This window comes from Falco naumanni, chromosome Z, assembly GCF_017639655.2.
Source record: "Falco naumanni isolate bFalNau1 chromosome Z, bFalNau1.pat, whole genome shotgun sequence".
Taxonomy (NCBI): Eukaryota; Metazoa; Chordata; class Aves; order Falconiformes; family Falconidae; genus Falco; species Falco naumanni.
The window spans coordinates 26,254,101-26,276,336 of NC_054080.1; the positions used below are offsets into that span (position 1 = coordinate 26,254,101).

A 22,236-nucleotide genomic window follows, 5' to 3' on the forward strand; every position below is an offset into this window, starting at 1 on the left:
ACCATCAGCATGCTTCTGCTGTCTAGGTTGCTCAGCTGTCTGGAAATAAAAGTGCAACTTGTTCTTATGTCTTCTTAGTACTATTCCTTCAGTGATTTCTCAGAGTTGCACGTACGGAAAATATGTAACACTTTCCTGCTCCCCTGCTGTTTCTATCAAGCGCACACACTAGTTACTTTGCTTTTCCCCCATCTTCCCTGTTGAGTGAAAAAATGTGCCTGTGTTACCTTGATACGGAAATTACTTCTTACATAGAGAGATTGGCAATTCCAACTCTGTTTGACCTGGTTTAAGTGACTGCCAAGTTTTAGACCTACGACTAATGTAGTAACACTGTCCTTTCCTTGTAAAGCTTCAACCATCAGCAACATTTATGATTTAGATGCAATATATGTAGAATTAAAAGGTATGTCTTTAAAGTTGTCAGTGAAATAAATGTGGCTTGCTCTAACCCTAATTTAAATGTATTACTACAGGAAAGTGGGGAAAGACAGATCTGCAGTTAAGTGATTTCATAGATTTTTTTATATTTTATGAATAATGGTTTATTAAAAATTCTATGGAATGATAGTTACATATAATGATTTATGAATACATCACAAAATTCTTGCCTGTGTTCTCCAGAGAGGCAAAAATACAACCTGTGGAAATTTCCTTGGCTTTTTGAATATGTAGACTTTGACTACATAATTTCTGATGGTTTAGACAGTTGCACCCTTGTGGGTCCAGTTGGATCAATTTAAGCAATCATTTGAAGCTGTTCCTGATTGTCTTGCAGCAGAACATAATAATCACTGTCATAGCTGAGATGCCATTAAGGAATTAGATGACTATTTCTGTTCTGTTTCAGTGCAAAGTTAGCTGAAGCCTTGCTGGAAAGACATCTAAACTTAGAGAAGATTCAGGATATTTACATTAGTGAACAGAGAAACAGCTAGAATATTATATTAATTGTTGGGTGCAATGGTTTGTTAAATGCTTCTGGTAGATTAGGAAGAAGAAATTACCAAACTCATAGAACTTCGTCAAAATCATGCTATTTGTTCTTAAGGTTTTTTTTCTTTTGTTTTGGGTGGCAATTTATTACATGTTAACAAATAAGATAGCTTTTAGCCAGTGAGACAATGTTCTGCAGATGCAAGTGCTAGCAGAAACACTCAGTGATGTTTCTTTTACAAAACTATAAGCAATGCTATGATACACCAAATATATATAATTACCAGCATGCTCAATCCCCTCACAAAATCAGAACCATCTTAACAAGACTCAGGGGACCCTAAGACAGGGGGGACTGAAAAATGTTTCTTCACTTACATCTTACTGTGTAAGGCATCTGTCATCACGTTATATAAAGTAAATTTATAATCTTCTTGTGCTTTTGGACTTCTTAATTATGCAAAGATGTTCAAGGTGCCAAAAATTGTTTCTGTTGCTGCATAACTGTCTGGGAAACTGCATTTTCTGTGAGATTCTAAGTGGTCACAGGGATCAGCATTCAGGCTCAATTAATAAAGCTAATTCTTACAGATTATGTACATTGCATGTAAAAATATCAATCCTTGATTTAGGTAGAATATATCTTCTAGGGTTTACTTTTAGTTTACAGATTTTAACAATGGGTTAACCTACCTGTTGAAAATTTTCAGGTTTTACCTACTACAGCAATTCAGACTAATTATCTGATTGATTTTTTGATGGTACTTTAAATCAGGAACAGAAAGGAATGTCTCCTTCTTTTCATTTGCTAGTTATGGATTTTCCAGCTACTGAAAACTGACATGTTTTCTTCCTACAGTTTAAAAGGGTGCAGTATATCCTACTACTCTGCCTAGCCACATCATTTTCCAGTAGGATAATATGAAAAGTTGCTCTGTTGAGTGTTGAAGAACATTTAAGAATTCAATAATACTAGGTGAAGTTTGTACATTATTTGGCGGTATTAAAAACCGTATTTACAGAACATAATTGGTGATCTGCTAAGATTTTGACACGTATTAAGAAATACTGTTCTTTCATTTCTGGTAAATATTTTTGCTAGTATCCTTGCTGTCTTGAGTTAAAAGGAGGCAATTTTACTTAATACAAAGCACAGAGACAGTACCATCAGGCTTTGTTGTTGTTGTTGCTTTCTCCAAGCAGTGTACCAGCAATAGAAATGCTAGCCAGACAGCCTTATGGAAAGGAATTCATAATCATTTTGTGAAGAGGTTCTGAAATATGCCTTTAGGCGTTTATTTTTTTTTGTAAGAGTCATTGCTATCTCAGTGCATTCTCTCTAGGTTAAAGTGAAATTTCTAAGAACCTTGGCATTCTTATCAAGATTTATATAGTACTCCACAGCAAATCAAGACTTCTAATAATGTAGTAGTTATGGAGGTTTTTTCCTTGGCTGAAATTTGTATACTTAAAAATTTATTGTAACACGCTATCAGAAATATACCAGATTTCACATACAAGCTTTGCTGTGATGATGACCTTTGGGAGAGACCTGAGTGTACTGGCCTTGCCTGAGAACTGTAGAAATCAGTTATTGCTCATTCTTTAATCTCTCTTCTTTATAGAATTTGTCCAAAACTGAGCTTCATTTTTTTCTGTCATCAGTTTTACTAACATCAGCAGCATTAAATTAATGTAACATATCTACCAACTTGTTCTAATTCTTAAAATATAAAGAGAATTGGACCCCAAATCAATTCCAAAGATACATGAATTATGATGAGTACTGGGTTTTATTTTTTTCCTCTTTAATTATCTTGGCTTTTCTTCTGCTCTATCATCATTTTATATAAGCAGAAATTCTCTCCAATCTTAAATGTCCTTCAGCAGTAGAGGAGAAAGATCAGATCTGATGATAGGACTGTTTTGCAGAAAGCTTCCTTATGTCCTGTAAAAGACTTTTTTAACTGTCTAATGAAAGATATTTCCTCTCCCTGTAAACCTTGTTCATCTCATATAAATTTAGATCATGATATCTCTTAGAAATAGTACTGCTCCCAAGAATAGAATTCAGAGTATCTATCAAAATTTTACACCGATTTTATGTTTTCACAGAACCCAGCCTTTACCCATATTTAATCACTTCTGCTTACAACACAGTAAAAGATAAATTTATAGAACGTGTTTGCGTTTCAGAAAGGAGAAACTGAGGCAGAGGTTTTGCTCTTTTTTTAAAGTTAGCAGGAGAGACCCTTGGTTAAGTCCATTCTCAGTCCACATCACCCATTGACCATGATCTGCACTGTCATTTCAAGAAACAATAGTCTTTAAAGGTATACATAAAAGAATAGCTGGTTAGAGGTTAGGGTTTTATCTGGATTAGAAAAAAGTGATGCAAAGGACTGAAAGAGTAAATCTCAATAGATTACTTTAGCTGCCTGTGTGCAAAGCTCAGTGAAGTGTATCTCAACTTCTCTGGTATGAAAATCAAGCAGTGAATGTGGTGAAATCTTCTTTCATATGTGTGCAGTCCTTGTTGAGATAAAGAAGTATAGAGCTGTATAAACACTTTATTTATAAATACTTTATTTTCAAAATACCAGGTGATTTTTTTAAATTTTTATGAAAACATTGTAAAGTTTATCCAAGTGTTCTAAAAGGACAGTATAAAGAACATTTTGAGGAAGTCAGAGCACAGCAGTACAGTTACCATTTCTTATTTTTACTGTTAAACTTTTTTTAAGGCAAGAAGGCTATTGTGCATACAGTAAAAATAAATGGATTATGGACACTCTTACTCTACATACTATACCTTAATGAGATGGCACAAGACTACTTTAAAAAAAAAAAAAATCTATCAAAACCAAGGCCACTGTAACTCCAGGAAAAATCTTGAGGCCTGAAGCATGTAAATATGATGTCTAAAAGGCCAGGAAGAAGTAAAGCTAGTCCTGCTCAAAGTGCAGTCTTCCCACGCAAGAAATGCTGCAACTGCGCTGTCATATGCGCTTGTGTGATTTGTGCTGGAAGAGAGAGTTACAGCAAACACTTCAGGCTTCCCTTCTCCTGAGTGTCTCTTCGTTGCACTCTGGAGCAGCAGCATGCGTCATGGTCTGTCTCTGAACTTCTTTCCATGTACAGCGTCAATTACTAATAATTTCAACTATTCAGCCAGAACACACATTCAGCAGCTGAATGTCATCACACCCTCTCTGTATACTGCAGTACACTTTATGTAAATAAAACCAAGGTGGTGGGACATCAAGTATCTTGTTTGAATTCACAAGGATTTATTTACATACATAGAAGTAGAATCTAGTTTGCCAACTCCTGATCCTGTCTACAGCTGCTGTGTAGTCATTATTTTCTAAATCTGTACATTTTTGTATTTGCAATTAGATAACATTATGATAGTTACCTTTACACTTGCCTTAGGAAAAGCCATCATGACATTAGCCGTGAAGAAGCAACATGTGTGTAAGCAGTGCCTTTTCTACACCAGCACCCTAATATAGCAAAGTAATCCAGCTGTATCATAACTGTAAAGCAAGTATATTACCAGTTTTCCAGTGGAAAGGCCCAACTGAAACAGTTCAAGAAGGAAGACATTATTTGTTTGCATAATACAAAACAATGCTTGCTAAGAAACGTGCATTGGCTTGCTGGTATTAACAGTTCTTTGTCTTTGCTTATGATAGGTGACAAGTTGCCACAGTGGATTTAAGAAACTGTATTTGAAGTGCTGTATTAAATGGTTTTTTTCATCTCAAATCTGAATTCCAAAATATTTCAAAGTTCTTAAAAACTAAGAGATACCATTTAATTGTCTTTCAGACTTCAGCATGATTAGCTGTGGAAAATCAGATCCGTGAGGGGTTTAGAATAAAATTATTTTTCATAGTTGTTTATTTCTGTCAAATCCATTATGGTATCTAGTTCCTCCAAGCCAGAAAGGAATCAAAGGCCACCTGAAATACTACTACATGTAGATGTCAGATAGTGGAATTAAACAATTTGCTAAATCTCTCCTTTCTTGGCTCTAATTGCTTGCTGGATTTACATGCAGTCAGGGCAACAGGAATTATAAAGGCATTTAATTTTAGGTAAGACTACTAATAAATATTTGAAAATAGATATTTATTGCTGAAAGACAGGGCATTATGGCTTAAGCACAGTGCTGATTAATTTATCTGTGTAGTTCTCTGACTGGAGCTTGCTTGTGTCTGACTGGCTCAGAGCACAGGAAGACACGGTGGGACTGGTCTGCCCTTACTTCTGTAGTTTGTGAGTTCCAGTGTGAAAAAAAGCTTGTCTGTTTTCCTGTGCTGTAAGTGGCAAAACTGTTTGGTAAACCTAATTTTAAATTACATTGATTTTCTAAAAAATGACTCCCTGCTAATCAAAAATTAGTGACTGCCATAAGATAGTTGCTGTTAACTTGCGTAACTAGAGACACTTTGCATATCGGCTCCTGATGAAAAGTGCTTTTCAAATTCAGTTTGTGTTTTTGATTGAAGGTCTTACCCTGTGTTGCTGCTTCTGTGATTAATACTGTTTCTTATATATGCAGTTCCTGCTGTTCAAATTAAAAACAATTTTAAAATATGTATTTTGAATGTGATTGGAATACTAAAATGGCAGTAAAAATTGTATAGCGGTGTCATGGTTAACCCTGGCCGGCAACGAAGCACCATGCAGCCACTTGCTCACTCCCCCTCACCCAGAGCATGACATCGTATGGTGTGGAATATCCCTTTGGGGGGTTCAGGTCACCTGTCCTGGCTTCGTCCCCTCCCAGTTTCCCATGCCCCCCCGGCCATCTCACTGGCAGGGCCCCAGAAACCGAATAGTCCTGGATTTAATATAAACATCACCCAGCAACAACTAAAAACATCAGTGTCCTACCAACATTGCTCTCACATCAGAGCCAAAGCACAGCACTGCATCAGCTACTAAGAAGAAAACTAACTCTATCCCAGCTGAAACCAGGACAAGCAGGATAATGGAAAGACAAGTAAAAATCATACTACTTCTTCTTCTTCTAAAGTATTAGGAAAAAATATATTGAGATATGTTGTTCATAATGTAAATAAAGAGAGACCAATAAAAGAGAATCCTGAACCAAGGATAAGTATTCATCAGCCTATGAAGTTCATCATCTATTGTTACAAGGTTTTACAAGGAGTTACAGATCTCTCAGTAAAATGTTAGACCTTTCACAATTTTAGCCTTCAGATTATTCCCTCTGAGTGCAGAAGGCTTCAAATCACATCAGTTTCTTAAGACTCTGTATGTGCTTCTGTGGTAAGAAGTTCAGTTTAGTTATTGAAGAGACTTGGGTATTATATTACATTGTTGCCTTCCATAGGAATTTTTGAGTTATCAAAACCAATGACTCTATTATTTTGTAGACAGCTACTGTTTTCTGCCTGATTTTAACTTTTGAAATTCCAATTTTTGAGGAGTTCCTTATATCTCTTTGTGAAAGGTTTCTGGTTTTTCATGATATATATTTTAGTCTTTTTGTTCTTTCCAGGCTCTTTTTTGGTTTCCAGTAGTGGTCTTGGTTATGTTTTGAAGGATAGTAAGGTGTTCACTTTACTGCTCAGAGACAAATATGCCAATGAAATGCAAAGAAGCCGTGTAAACACTCTGATGTTAATTTTGAATCTTGCCAAGGTAGTCTGTTAATGTTTTAAATTTTTTCACCTCTATGGTCAATGAAGCTCACTCCCTTAAATTGTGATCTCTTAACCAGTATATAGCAACTCCAGTTAGCTTCACTTGGGGCTGCAGAGCATCTCGGGCTGTAACGAGGTCTCCCAGGACCATTTACTCCACAAATACTGTAGTCATATTTTCTCATTAGTTCCTTTCAGTTGTTACAAACATGATTTTCCAATGTTTTTAGAATTAGACCGAAAACATAAAAGCCGTGTATATGTATAGAAAACACAATGATTTTCTGTTACTCAAAGATCTTTTGTATCTTTTCTCACAGGCAGAAGCTTGCACAGTTTAAATCATTAACCTTAAGCTTTCATTTAAGTCAAAGAACGTAGGTATCAGTTGGGTAAAGAGAAGAAAATTATGGGGCTTTAAATTACTTATTTTCTGATTTTTAAGCTCTTCCATTTGGCATTACATCATGGAAAGTCAGAAACCTTGACTTTTCGAATTCATTGCACAGATTTATCTGTCGGAGCCATCCAGATGATAGTCCTAAATTTGAAGTTACCTATGCCTCAGTCATGCAGTTATGTTACTTTTGAAGAAGAGACTAGTTTGCAGAGAAGCTTTATACCAGTAAATCTTTGTACACTTAAGTAATTTTTCTGGTCCTGTATTCAGACCAGGTGGGAAGAGCAATAAATGCACATACATATTAGTAGACAGATTTCCATAGTTTCTGTAACCCAGATTGAGAGTTTTAAATGCTGGCATTTTAGCAACATTATAATTGTATCCTTTTGTTCTTGAGATTTGTTTAGCTTTTCAAAGTAGGAGGACATTTTTAGAAATTATAACAGTGAGAGACAGTCTTAACTTCGTTAGTCTCTGGACATAATGAACTTTGGGATGTTGAAATGATGTGTTCAATATCAGTGCTGAGCAAGCTCTAGTTGTCTTACATCTCTGGTCTTGTAAGTATTTGTATTGACAGTAAGTAGTATGGTTTTAGTTATATTCTTAGTTTCTGAAATATTGTTTGATTGGCTTATTTGTGTGGAATCAATTTCTTATCTTTGCCTTTTGCTTATGATTGCACTGTAAATTTTACAGTGTGTGATATTAATTTCTCTACTGTTAGAATCAAATGCGATAAAACTGAATTGCATATCAGTCTGTCAGAGAAAAGCATTCATAAAATATTGAGTAGATCTAGAGAAAGCTTGGCATAAGAATTTGCTGAATAATATTTTCAAGTTTAATTAATAAGCAGTTTCTTCCTAAAATAAGTATTTTATGTTCTCTGTTTTGATATTTTCATGCATTACATGGTTCTAAATAATACTGATTTATAAAGTAAGAAGTGAAGAGATTTTAGCTTTGGGCAGCTCTGACCCAGAGTTGTATATTATCAAAGCTCTAATTATAGTAGTATTTCTTTATCCTTTGGCCAGTGAACCTTTGTCTCATTTTTGGTAATAAATTACTTTGAGTGTGAAAATTACTTTTCTTCCTGGAAGAATGTTTTTATTTTAATACATTAGGAGGAAAAATATAAAAGAAATATCTGTGTCCCTGTAACTTTCTCTGCTTCCCCGAAATGTTGCATGCCTCTTTGTTATTAAAATTAGTAGGATGAGCTGATAAAAGCCTGTTCAGTAACCGTGGGTTAAGAGATTTAGAAAGATCTCCCTGCCTTGGCACTCTCTTGTTACCATGCCCAAGAGGCATCACATTAGCTACCTGGCACATAGGGGTTGGTCCCCAAGTTTTACAGGGCTCAACTATCTTTTTGCCCACTTCTGTCATTTGCTACTCTTTAAATAATAACTTAGATTCTCTTTATTTACCAGTATAATGCTGATGTGTTTTTAAGGTTAACTTCTTTGTTGTCTATATTCAACAACATTGTAAATATAAAGACTTCCAGAGATAGATATGGCAATAATCTGATGTAATTTTGATGGATTATTACAAAAGAATTAACATGACTTGATCCTTGCTTTTTTAGAAAAGGTTAATTTAATTTTGTTCTTTTAACCTTTTTCTTTGCTGTCATATTTAACAGAGATTAAAAGGTAGAAGTAATAAATACACAAGTATCTTATTTTTCCTGTTGTTGTGAAGGAATCAGTTGTTACTAACAATTATGCATTGTGTGACCCTCTACTGAACAGAGGATAATGAGGCCCTATATAGTGTTTCTTCTATGTCTGCAGGTTGATTTACATGGAAATGATCTGTAGAAAGAACAACAGAAATTAAAACTGAAGTTAAATTGAATTATGCAAGTTATAGAAGGCAGAGAAAAAAAAACCTATAAATTCAATATTTCAACTATATTTAGATTTTTTCTTCTCTAAGCTAGATATGTCATTACCTCATTCTTTTAGATGTTACATGATTGTAATATTTTCAAAAAACAAAAAGAAATGAGGCAGTCAAAGCTATATTTTTTGCCTCTTTTTTTTGTTGTTTTGTTTAATAGAAATAGCTAAAGACTGTGAACATTTTCTTTTTCCATTAGGACAACATGAACAGTATTTCATTTAGACTCCAAGATGTCATTAAGAACAGGATTGAAGTCACTCAAGCCACTTGAAAAAGCTTTAACCCTTAGATCTGGCACTATATGGAAGGATTAAAGGATATAAAGGCCACACTGGCAAGTAGTTTTGTCCTTTGTTCCTGGAATCAAGTGACTGACTGCATCTAAAATTTCTTCTCAAACACTGCATTTCTAGCACTCTTTTATTAGCTAAGAGAGGTTTGTAAATAAATGCCGGCATCCTATGGGAGTGGGGACAGAAACTACAACTTCCTTTCTGCACAGTTGAAGTGATTTTGTTTGAAGCCAGAGAATGTCCAGCATCCTGAGATTTAAGCATACAAGAATGCTGAAGGATGCACATGCAGATATGTCTATGCCCCGATAATAAAAATTTGACCCTGATTGATTGGAAATTTGCATAACTGAAGTGGTAGGGAAAATTGGGTAGTCTTTTATGTCATCTTGACTGTCTTCTGATATTGTTAGACACTGAGTGCTGTATTTTATTTCTCATCAATTAATTGTCTCTCACTAGGCAAAAATTACCAGAATATTTTGAAAACTTGTAGAGTCATTAGATAAAATTTTCAAAATATTTTTCTAGGTTCGGAATTTTTATCCAAAGTAAGAAGTGTCTCATAATTTCAGTACTCTGTTAAATTATATATGTGATAAAAATTAATAAAAGCTTCTTTTAACTGCTGCGTCCATTCACTTTTCATTTATAGCTTATTTGCTGAAATATCTAATGAACGTACTGTCTAATAAAATACAGGTTAATAATTTTCTTTTTATTCATATTACTAATATCAATAAAAATCTCATTATTAGGACATATTGTACTAAATAAGTTTTTTAAAAAATCTTTCTCATGGCCTAGGTGATGTCAATAAGCCAATTAACAAAGGCAAGTATTCTTGTTCAAAATCATGTATTACAGGAACAGAAGTTTTTTTAACATACGTAGAATGTGTTTAATGCTCTAAATCTTACCTGATTTTTAGGAAAATAACCTAATGAAAATGTATAATTTTGGGGTTAATTTACATTAAAAAGCATAGTCCTGTTGTAACTTCTAAAAGAGAAATAACTGTCATGCTTGCTGATTTTCTTAGCAGAGAAGTTGCGGGTTTAAACAAATATAGAATCTAGAGGTTAACCCTGTTTTTCTTCCCTGTCAGGGGTTACCATGTTAAATATTCTTTCCTTTCTTTGTATATTCATACAGTAAGGCAACCTCTTCCCAGTAATAAGTGTTGCAAAAGTTTTCTAAATATTATGCTCTCACAGTTTTCAAGGGTTGAAAATTTATAATGGTGATAAAGGAATTATGATTAAGGTATTCTGTCAGAGGCATGCTGTTTTAGCAGTAGTAGTGAATTTTTGTTCTAGATTTTAGAAGAAGGAAGCAGGGAGTGGACAAATAGATAGGAAGGGCTATCATTCAGTTATTATGTTATTGTAAGCTGTAAGATTTAGGTGGTTGCTTTTAAAATCTAAAATTGGCAGCATGAACAGTTAGATTGGGAGATAATCTATTGGTGGTGGTAAGTGGAAGAAAAAGGTCCCTGAGGATGTTGGTATATTTTCCAAAAGCTATGACAAATTCAGCAGTACCTTTTTTGTTGTTGGTGGTTTTAAATTGGCAAGTAATTTAATTTTGTGTACACTAGAAGGGTTGATTTAAGAGGCAGAGTAGATGATTGGGTAATTGATCAGAAAATTAAAGAGGAATATATTGGATCAGAAGAAATTCTTAAGATTTATCCTATAAAATATACGTGTTAAATTGGTTTTATGTGTACAATAGTCATGTTGGCTGATCTAATGAACAGCAGTGCCTTTTACATTAATTGGAATAAAAATATATTTTATGAACTATATTTTTGAAGTGATACACTACAGACAATGCAGTTGCAAACATAACATTAATATAGACTTGATCACAAGTATGTAGTAACCCTGTTTTATTTCATTAATCATTTAATTAATTAATTCATATTAATGTTCTTGCTTACAAGAAGTCAAACAAGATTAACAGAAAAAATCTTAACATGTTTCATTGCAAATTCATCACAGCTGGGACAAGGCAAACAACTAAGCTCTTCTGATCTGTACAAGCTTCTCTGGCAACATACTGGAACATCAGTGGCATGTAGCATTTCATGATCTGATGCATGCTGACTCCTGCAATAATCGCTGAAGGAATACAAACATGGATTTGAAATTAATTTTCTTATCTTTTGTCCTCATTACAGTGCATTTATAGTTCTTCCCTAGAAGAAGGAACTCAAAGCTTAAATCTTTCAACAGAAGCTTTCCAAAGTTACAGACTAATAAAGAAATGGAAATTCACATTTGTGTTGTTCTCCCAAGGACTTGTCTGTATATGTTTCAAGCAACTCACATATTCAGAGATTTATCAAAATATTGATATAAAAGCATTCAAGATACAATAATATTTTTCGCCAGTGCATACATGTAGCCATATACATTTTCATTGAACTGTATGGAACAATTTACAAAATGAAAAAATTGAGATACAATACATTAGACTTATGGACTGTGCTTTTGCTATTTGAAAATGATCTCGTGTCTTTTAACAGTGATTTTACTGTGTGTGTCTTCCAGATGTGTGGAGGTGATTGCCAAAGAAGGCCAGAACCTGAGGGAGCTGTATTTAGTGTCCTGTAAGATCACTGACTATGGTATGTAATACAACTACATCTTTTGGTTTTGTGAAGATTGAGCTGTACTAGCTTTGCACAGGGTCTCTTATAAAAGTGTCTGAAATTTATAGATAAAAATTTTCAAGCCCTTTATCAATAAAAATAGGAAATGTACAAAAAGTGACATGCCTAAAAATATCTGTGGTGAGATGTATGAAAGTCAGTGTGCATATGTGCTGCAAAGTGTTCCTTATAGAAGTGACGGTTACTGGGCAGACTGGGTGGAGTGGCCTTTGGATTGTCCTGGAAACCAGGAGAGCATTTGAGAGAAAATCAAAATATATATGTGCATTTCTGGATGGTGTAAAAGCATAACTAAGCAGCTGTGAGTGTGGATTGATTACCTATTGTAGGCTGTAAAATTTGAATGAACTTCATGATCCCTTTAAAATGCTGTTATGATAAAATAGAGAGGAGCAGCTTATGCATTAGGCTTTCTGGCTGATAGGCCACATAGAGAGGCAAAATTTGTGTCTGGAATAGGAAAGCTTCTGAGCACTTGAGTATGTTTGCGGAGGCTGCTTTATCTTTTTTTGATTTTTTCAAATGAGACACTGACCTCAAGTAAGACACTTATTTTGCAGTAAAGTCAAATGCTCAAATTTCTCCCACTTAACATGCCTACATTTCAGTAGGCTTTACAAACTGTATCTTTGAGACGTGCGTCACAGGTTTTCAGATTTTTTAGTTTCTCATCCACTCTTTTTTTTTTATTTTAACTTTTTACTCCATAGCTTTTATAAAGAATTACTATGTCAAAGTGATAAATTACCTTTGCAGTGGTCACAAACTCATTCTTTTATTTTCCCATTCAGATTTTGCACTTCACTGGGGTTTGCAGGGGTGCGTTCAAGGGTACATTGGTCTGCAGAGTTCAGCTTGCCTCACATCCATGGTATTTGAACATGAGCTCACAATACAGCTGTAGGGAGAAACACAAAACACTTGTGGGAGTTTTGGGCATGGCAGAGGAGAGGGAGCATGAGTCTGTAATACTGTTTTCTCTGGTTTGCGGAGATGCATTGTCCTTCCATGTGGAGAACAGATCTTGCCAAAGTTGAAAATTTACATTTTCTTGGCCTGGATACCACTTGGCCAAGGTGAATTTGTGAAATGGGAACTGTCTGCTGGAAATTCAGGGAGGGGAATTGACTGTAGAACACAAATGGACAATGAAGGTGCTTCTTATCAGTGCTATAGGGTCAGAAGTGCAGGACCTCAGCTGGAAGTGAGACTGTCCATTTGTGTATTGCAGGTCTGTTAGCTGTATTTTTGTCCTTTCTGACTTTGGCAACCCATGTAGAAAGAATTGTCATAGGAATAATAGGATCTACATCTTGAGGATTAATAATTTCTCAAACTGATTTCACCCTTCATTGGCTGCAGGTATTGAGAGGAAAACAGGATTTCTTCCCGAAGTAGGGAAACGCACTGAGAAACTGAAGCAAAGAAATGAGGATGGGAAAGGTCTTGCTTATGAAAGAATGGAGGGAGGGGAAAGGAGTGACCATGGCCAGATGAAAACTGGGAAGCGTGTTACACACAATGAGTAAGTGGAGAACATATGGAGAGCTTAGATGACTAGGTTGGCAACCATAGTCATCCAACCTGAGCTTCTTTTGTCTTCTGTGGACTGAGGCTCACCGATCACTAATGTGTTGGATTCTGCAGTCATTCCACATCATTGCAGTCCATTACTGGGAACTGGAGAACATTTTCAGTTGATAGTGTTGATACTAGGTTTAACTGCTCACTTCATTTTTTTAATATTTATGTTAATAAGGATCAGTAAGACATCCAGCAAAACAGCTGTGATACTGATTTTTGATACATTATTAAGACTAAGTGATTATCATCATAATCTTCAGCATATCTCAGCATGCCAGCCTGACAAATATATTCATCTGTTTCTGATAGCCGAGCTGAAAATGCAAAATAAACTGTAGCAAAGTAGAATTTATAAGCATATTTTATGCTTTGTAAGGAGTCAAAATTTTGTCTTAAAGATTAATAATGTGATAGCAAGTGAATATTAATTAGGTTAGCAGGAGTGTTGCATGGTGGAGTCAGGCTTCGCCATTTTCCTTTCTTCCTTTTTCACTTATTTCCTGATGCTTCATTGGAAGACTTTCCCACATTTGTTTGAGGTGCTGCCAAATTAAAAATGTGAGCTCCTTACAGCGCTGCAAGCTCAGCTTGTAGTTGAACTTCATTGTCAAAGAAGCTGCCTCCTTCTACAACAGGAAAAGAGCAGCCATTCTCTTCCGTAGAGGCTTTTGAAGCCTCTGCACCTTTGTGTTTGTGCCAAGTAGAGGAAATCAGCTGAGAAGCGTGTGCCTGAATTCTTGTGGGATCATTCAGGTGGTCTTGAGTGGTCTTAGAGACTCATAACTTCACATGCATAGTTGTTCAGACTGTGTGAGGCTATGACTGGGTGGAAGCATCCAGATGCATGCAGCCATGCTTTTTTGTTTGATAATCCTGAGGGTGAAACACATAATTGTGCTGGCTTTGGAAATTAAAATCTTGACACCAAGTTTAAGTAAATTGCAGTAAATAAATAAAATAATTACAGCAAAAAATGTAATTGTTGCCCTGCAACTAATGCTATAGTAAGTATGAGGTAATTTCATGTACTCTAGTGAAGACTATGAAGCATGAACTTCATCATTTTATTCATTTCATTCTTTTGTTTTCCAATTTCTACAATAAGATGGTATGCAGACTACCAGACAGACCTGCTTATATGCAATTAGTATTTTTAAAGTACACTAAAATACTGAGTTTTGTTTTGAAGCTTAAAAGATTAATTAAAAAGCCTACACCCTGATAATGTAGTCATAGGCAGCAGTGCTTTCTCTGACATGTTGTTGCCCAGAAAAATGTTTTATTATACAAAAAGACTGACAGCAGAGGATTCAAACAAGAGCTGAAGGATGTGTTCATACTAAAAGTTGTTAATTTGTAAGAAAATAAATTTGCTGTATTTCATGTTACATTACAAACTTGTTAATTTTTATATTTTTTTGTATACAAAGTGTGATTTCTTTACTTCTGAAAGACTTATAGAATATCTTTATTTATGTTTGTCTAGCATAATCTTCCAAAAATCCATTTTTAATAAATTATGTTTGTTACAGTGTAACATGCTATGGTGCTGGAAAATAGTTTAAAATTTCTTTACATCCAGCACGTTGTTAAATGCCAAGTAATCACTAAAATTTACCTAGACTGACAGGAGAGACTGAATTAGTATAAGCTTTGAGATGCAAACCTGTTTGCCCAAGAACATAGAGCGAAGTTAAAGCTGACATTAGTTCCTCATATTGTTTTGCCCTTTTGTTAAACAATCATGAATTAAGCATGGATTGTCAGTGTTATCTTTGAATTTCCTGCCTTTTTTTGTTTGGTGTCACAACCTTAACATTACTTAAACATGGGGGTGGTGGGGGGTGGTGGTGTATTTAAGCTTTTACTAAGAACTAGTATGAAAGCTAGGCTTTCTCAGCTCTGTAGAGACTGTGTGTCAAATGAATTAGGTTGATGTGAAGATGTATAGCAGGAGCTGGGGCAGCAAGCACACACAAGAATTGTGTAACTGTCTTTTCAATTTTATGCTCTATTTCTGGGTTTTATTGATATCCTTAGTGCTGGGAATTTGGTTTAAGTAAATTCTTACTTACAAAGTTTGTAATGGTGCAGAATACTATGCACTCTGAACCACAGAAGAGAAATTTTATTTTCAAAGATGAAAAGATCTGATGAGACTAGCCTGTGAAACAGGACTAGATGTTTTAAGGATCTGATCTTGCAGTAGTGTTAGGTGTAAATTTACTAAGAATTACTTTAAAACTGCTCTCTTACTAGTGGTGAAAGATAAAAGTCTCTAATGCTTTGCTTCCACTTTCAGACCAGTGGGTTTTGCCTGTATGTGCAGAATATCATTTAAAGGCAAGCCTTAAATTGCAGGTTTCCACTAACAGAGCAAAGAAAAAGAAAAAGAAAAAACTCCAAAACAAACCAAACACCGCTAGCCCCCGCCCCCCCCCCCCCCCCCCAAAAAAAAACAACCCACAAAAAACAAAAACCAAAAACAATTTCTGAAAAAAGTGTTGAAGGAAATGTTCAAACTCAGCACTTTGTACAGCTGCGCCGTGGCACATCACTTAAGAAATTTCTGAAAAACGGAAGTACCCAAGCTGTCACTATTAGTAAGAGTGCAGTTAGCACAGTTTGCGGAATATGTTTATCTTGTAACGATTCTTGTCAAGTAACCTGCAGAAGGTGACAGTTGTCTCAATAGTTATCTTGTAGAATTTCCATTACCTAGTAGTTCTGGGTTTTGCCCAACTTAGAAGTCTCTATTTCTAGCTATAAAGTAATTGCACATAGCTTTTCAAATTAGATGCTTGGCACAAGGACGAACTGTGGTATTTTGCTGATACCTTTAAGGTTCTGACTATTGAAAAAAGGGCTCACTTGGTATGTCACCTTTTTGTTTTCTAAAATAGTGAGTATTCCTTTCTCATATTGCCTCTTTTCATCATTTGCTGATATATTTAGTGTCTCTGAGGACACGAGATTTTTTTAAAACGTTTTTCTTCTGTGAGAATGTTTGCTGAAGCAAAAATACGCATTTCAGCAAACTATAATTGAATTATTTAGTTTTTATTTTAAAATGTTATAGATGGGGCATAGCTGTTACATAGATGTCAGGAGGAATAAGACAGTGTCCAGCTGTCACAAGACAAAACATAAATGTAAGTTATGGCTTTTTCTTTGTAACTGGATTATGGTTTCTTTTCTGAGAGGTGAGATACAGCTAACAATGTTAAAATAGTTTTCCAAGATGCTGTTAAATTCTAATGGTTTAGTATTTCAACTACATATGCTTTCTATTTTAAAATAGAGTATTTTAATTATCAAGGGATCAGGTCTTCCTACTGAATAATACAGATAAATCCCGTGAGAGTCACTTGAGTTTTTTCTCTAGTATTTAGCGTTTGTCATGCAAATCATAAAGAATAAGCATACTGTATTTCCTCACAAAAGATTGTTTCATTTCTACTTCTCACTTGGATTAGTAAATCTCTCTAATGCTTGATCTCTCTACAGCTATTTCTTTCCTAATGTTAACATTTTAAAATCTGTTTCTAAAACATCATGCCTTTTGTACAGTATTATTCTGAAGGGAGTTACATTTTTTTGTGGGATAAACGCAGCACTTATGTATAGACAGAATCAAACAGGTAGTAAATACCTTTTTGAGTTAAAAAGATTTCATCTTCACACATTTCTGGTTTGCAATCTCTTCCTTAATTTGTACAATTTAAATAAATACAGCTTTCATTTTCTTTTTCAAAATTATTTGAATACCTGCTGTATTGAGTTCCAAGTTTTCCTTCTTCTCAAAATCAGTCTTTCCCCTATTATGTCTTACTGTCCTCTGCAGATTTTGTTTCTCTTTCGTACTCTTTTAATGACCCAATGTATGGAAACAGTAATCACACTGAGAACTATGTTTATGCTTGTAAGTGTACAGATAATCTTTTAAGGACCAGGGTCTCTGTCATCTTCAGTGGTTATGAATGTGAGATACATATGTATGTGTGTTTATGTGTGTACAAAATGGTGATATTATTTTATCTAATTATATATTTATTGCTATATACATATGAAAGAAAAAGCAGCTATATATATATTTCTTATGAAATTTTTTCTTCCTTTCTGCAAAAGCATTTTCTGCCTACTTTTTGTTCAGTTACTTAATTATTCAGAAACATGAGTTCACTAAAGTGAATCGGCAGGATTGTTGATGTTTAGTGCCAAATGTTGAGGGGTTTTGCTTAATTTTAAGATTCCTTTCCCGTGGATAGCTTGCAACTTTAACTCCAGCAGACTGTAAGAATTAATTACCTGAAGAATAAGTAGGTGGTAAGCAATCTGTACCTTGTTGTGTACATTAATGTTACTGACTTCCTTTGACAAAATCTCTAGCAGCTAGTAAAGCCTTTTTGTTTGCTTTTATATTAAAATGTTCATTCTTTCAAAATTCTGAAGCAAATACTTCTCTAGAAAATCTGGTAATTATAAGGATCAGAGAAAGCTTACTCTAACAGAAGAGGTTAGTTAGAGAGTGTTACGTAGTTTAACAAAGCAGCAATACGCAGTATAACTTACTATTCCTTCCTCCGTTTAAATAGCATTACTGTTTATGTTGGAGTGTGCAGAGTGAAGTTTTGCAGTCTTTTCATGTATTTCAGGACTTCTATATGTTTCCCTCTAGCTAGGAGAAAAAAAATAGAGAGTATATTGCTTTTGGAAGGACATTTTTTTGACTTTTTTGTTCTAAGTTTTTGTATTCCTTTTATGTTGTTTTAGTTTGGAGTAGTTGTTCATATATAGCCTTGCATGTATTGACATCTGATTTTATTTCCTTAAAGGATTCTGTTGACATTGAAACCAAGAGGATTATAAATGTAAGGATATATAGCTCTTTAGTCATGTATTTTGGGATTGGAAACCTATCAGAGGACATCATCTTTAGTTCTGTTAAGAATGTTCAAGGAGATAAGTTTAGTCACCTGGAATTTTCAGTAGAAATCATTCGTAAGACGAAGTCAAATTAAAACTTTATCAAAAGTAATCCCTGAAACAGAAAAGAGCCCTTGAACAATCCGCCAGCATCAAATATAATCTGTAACTATCAACAAGCAAATTTTCTTTGAGTTAGTTTATCATTATTCCCAATGTCACGGAAATTCCATGCAGTTTTCTTTAAAAGTTGATTTGAGATACCACCATGCATCTTCAAGACCCATACAGTGAGGTAAATTACTGCAACAGCATATTTCTGAAAGAACAGACAGTTGCAAATCCCTTGTCCTATAGTACATATTAAAGGTTTTTCTCTTTGAGCAATGAGATGAGACAAACCTCAAACTATTTTTTGTCCTACTAGAAGACGGGTTGTCCTCCTTAACCTGTACCCTTAAAAATAGTGTAGTATAATAGCTAGTTGGAAGAAGCTGGATGTGGAATGCACTTTTGAATCCTCAGGATGAACAGAGAAGCATCCTGTGATTTGTACACAGTTTGTTCCCATAAGATTGTTCTAAATGTGGAAAATGGAAATGTATTGTACTTCGGGTATAGTTTGTCTTGTAGAGAGATCCACAGGTACTGTTGTTTTAATTTAACTTCTTCTGTGGGAACCTTAGTGGTTTGGGTTGTTATTTCAATTCTTTGGTGAAAAACTTGGCAGTAGTTTATCAATCATAATAGAAAGTTTAATTTAGTGCTTTTTTACCTCTACAGAGAGGTGCTTCAGTTAATCTTTGGAAAAACGCAGCTCATTTCTGATTACCGAAATGCAAAATAGATTTCAGACAAAAATTGAAATGGCTACAACCTCTGCCTTTGTTGCCAGAAATACATTTTCAGGTTCTTGTTTATTCATTTGCTGTTATTTACTGCGTTAGGAAACTGTACTATAATACTGAACTTTCATTTGACCCAGGAACCAGCTTCTGTTCTCTTGTGATATTTGTATTTCCCTTGACCTTTAAAAAGTAACATGAAGCTTTATTCCTCTTAGTGTGCATGTTAATCCTTATCTTGAAATCAGTGTGCTAGGTACCTCTTCAGTGAGCTAAAATATTTTTGAAATTATTGTATCTAAAGACTTGTTGTTTGCAGCTCAATGCTGATTTAAAGGGTAAATAAATTGTATGTAAACTATGTAAATATGATCATAGTATGAACATTAGTGTCATTGCAACTTGGTTTTGTATTTGGCTAAACTCCCTCAACCATAGAAATACATTGTCATTTTACATTTTTACCTTATCATTCATTTCAAACAGTATCTGTTAATTTTATAGTGCAATGGAGAATACTGTTCCCGAGAGAACATTTGATTTGGAGTCAGGGATAGCTTTCCTTGATAAAGAAAAACCTGTGGAACTTATACTTAACATATTCATGTTAGAATATAATGTAATTCAAACATTTAATATTTTCTGACAAACACCAATAACAACCCACATTAGCACACTGTCGCTGTAGTCCAGCTTTCTATTTAAGTCATTGAACTTTTGAATTATTCTAAAATTTGTCCCTAAACCACTTTATTTGCTGAGTAGCAATTACCAGTATACTTTAAGCAATCCGTACATCAGCTGTATTTAAAATTATTCTTATAAATCTTAATGTTAGTCTCCATGGGGACTATTTAAGATTCCCTCTCATAATTCTGAATTTAAAAGCAGTATTTGTATTTTTCTTAAGTGAGGGAAGACAGTGCAAAAAGGAAAAAAAAATAAGGAATTTACTGAGTCATCTTCCGTTTAATCAGTAATGATACAAAACTCTGGTTGGTATAGGTTATCATACAAGTAAAGAATTGCACCATATTTTAAAGTGGCTGTGCTAGCCTGCAGTTGCAATTTATTTTTTCTAAATTCTGTTTTTGTGATCTCCTTTTTAATGCACTGTAGAATATATTTTAGCAAATTACATTTCAAAACTAGTCTGTTACTTAAGTGTTGCCTAAATAAAAGTGATTATTTTCATCAGGCAGCATCCATGAGGGAGATAGCCATTCAGAGTGTTTAAATATGGTAACTTGTTCTTAGTAGGTGTTACAGTTGCTTCAACATAATTGCTCAAACTAAGTTAAGTCTTTAAAAATACTCATTTTTGGTGGTAGGATTGCCTTCTACATTCTATTTTCTAAGTTCTCTTGGCTGGTTGTTTAATTCCAGTAATACTCAGATTACTGAAAGAAAGGCTCATTTTGACCATAATGTGACTGTCTGCCTCCCTTTAAAAAAAACATGTGAAGTACTTCATGGAGGTACTAATAATGCAATTATTTTGAATGCCTATGTTTAAAAAAAAATATATATTAATCATTTCAGTAGTCTCAAGGATTGCACAGAGTCTGAATACCTGAAACAATTTTTGTCTTTAAATGCCTGAAAACATGCTGATTAAGATATTGATGTAGCCCTCTCAAATAGAAATAAACCCAAATGGCTAATGTCACAGCAATATTATAAGTATTGTTTTAGAGCCTTATGGTTTTAATAAAAAATGAAATTATTTAATAAAACAGGTCAGGGGTTAAATATTTTTAAGAATGGAAAGGAGAGCATGAAAGTAAATTCTTAATCTGTTGCATCTCTGCATTGGGGTGTGTTGCTGAGACCTCTTTATGTATGTACATTTCTTGAAGACCTCTGGGGCCAGAGGTTCTACCACATCTCTGGGCAGTGATTCAGTGCTGCACCTACAGTCCTAAAGATATTTTTTTCTTGTTTTCCTAATGCCCAACCTAAACCTCCCAAGCCACACTGTAGTCATTCACCTTGTTACATCTTTTGCTGAGCTCGTGAATTAACTTTCATTCCATCATTTTCATAACCACCAATACAACTCAGATCTCCAGGTTTGAACCTGGAACTTAATAACATCAGAAATGAACAAATGTTAACAAATACTCATAAAATGAACTTTCTGGTTCTTGGTTAGCCAGCCAATGGCTTTTCCTATCAGGAGCATTTTATGCTGCATATTTATCACTTTGAATTTTTCCTTAGGGCCACAAGCACTTTTTTTTACTATTTCCTTTTAACTTACTGACTTACTGTTTAGAGGAAAAAACTAACGCCTTGTGAATTAATTATATTTGCTTTCTTTTTGCAGTTATATTGAAACATCATTAAAAGTCAGTGACATTGTTGCCTATAGCTTTGTTTTATACCAGTGGGGATATTGGAAAAATAGTAAAAGCTTCTTTTGACTGCTTGGGTATTGCTGTATTTTCATGTTGGTAAACCACAAGTTCTTTAACTTTCATTTTGTTTTGAAAGCAAACAAAACAAAGAAAACTTGTATTTGAGCAGCAATACAAATCAAAGTTCTCTAACATCCTTAACCTACTAGCTTGGCTGGTAGCATCTCTGTTACGGAAAGTGAAAGAGAAGAGTTCATAATACTTAACAGGTGCTGCCTAGTGAAAGGACACAGAGCTTTATTAACTTAAAACAGTTGCTAGTCTGGTTAACAAATCCCAAATTATGTGTTTTGCACATGTCCTATACTCCTCTCACTTTTGGTCTGAATCCCTGCTGTTTCTGTAGAAGCAGAGGTTTGTACCTCTTTTGACCAATGAAGTGGAAAATAGCAGTGGAATGTAGCCTTTACTGCTAGCCCACAATTGGCTCTTTTTCTTGATTTCTACTACCATAAAACTTTGGTGTCAGATTTACTATATCAGCTTTTCTTGAATAATATTGAGGAGGAACAAAAACAGTGTAACAGAGTTTAGAAGCTATTTCCAGAACC

General features: G+C 34.6%; 1 protein-coding gene across 3 annotated transcripts in view; it reads left to right on the forward strand.

The window, feature by feature from the left end:
* FBXL17 (F-box and leucine rich repeat protein 17) overlaps positions 1-22,236 on the forward strand; it is a 279,919-nt gene that overhangs the window by 172,440 nt on the left and 85,243 nt on the right. For 2 of the 3 annotated variants that reach the window (XM_040579652.1, XM_040579650.1), the window contains one exon: positions 11,789-11,865. In XM_040579652.1, the coding sequence (XP_040435586.1) occupies positions 11,789-11,865 (77 nt within the window). Of the gene's footprint in view, positions 1-11,788; positions 11,866-13,272; positions 14,847-22,236 lie in introns of those variants that run through there. The other variant, XM_040579651.1, reaches the window with a different exon arrangement.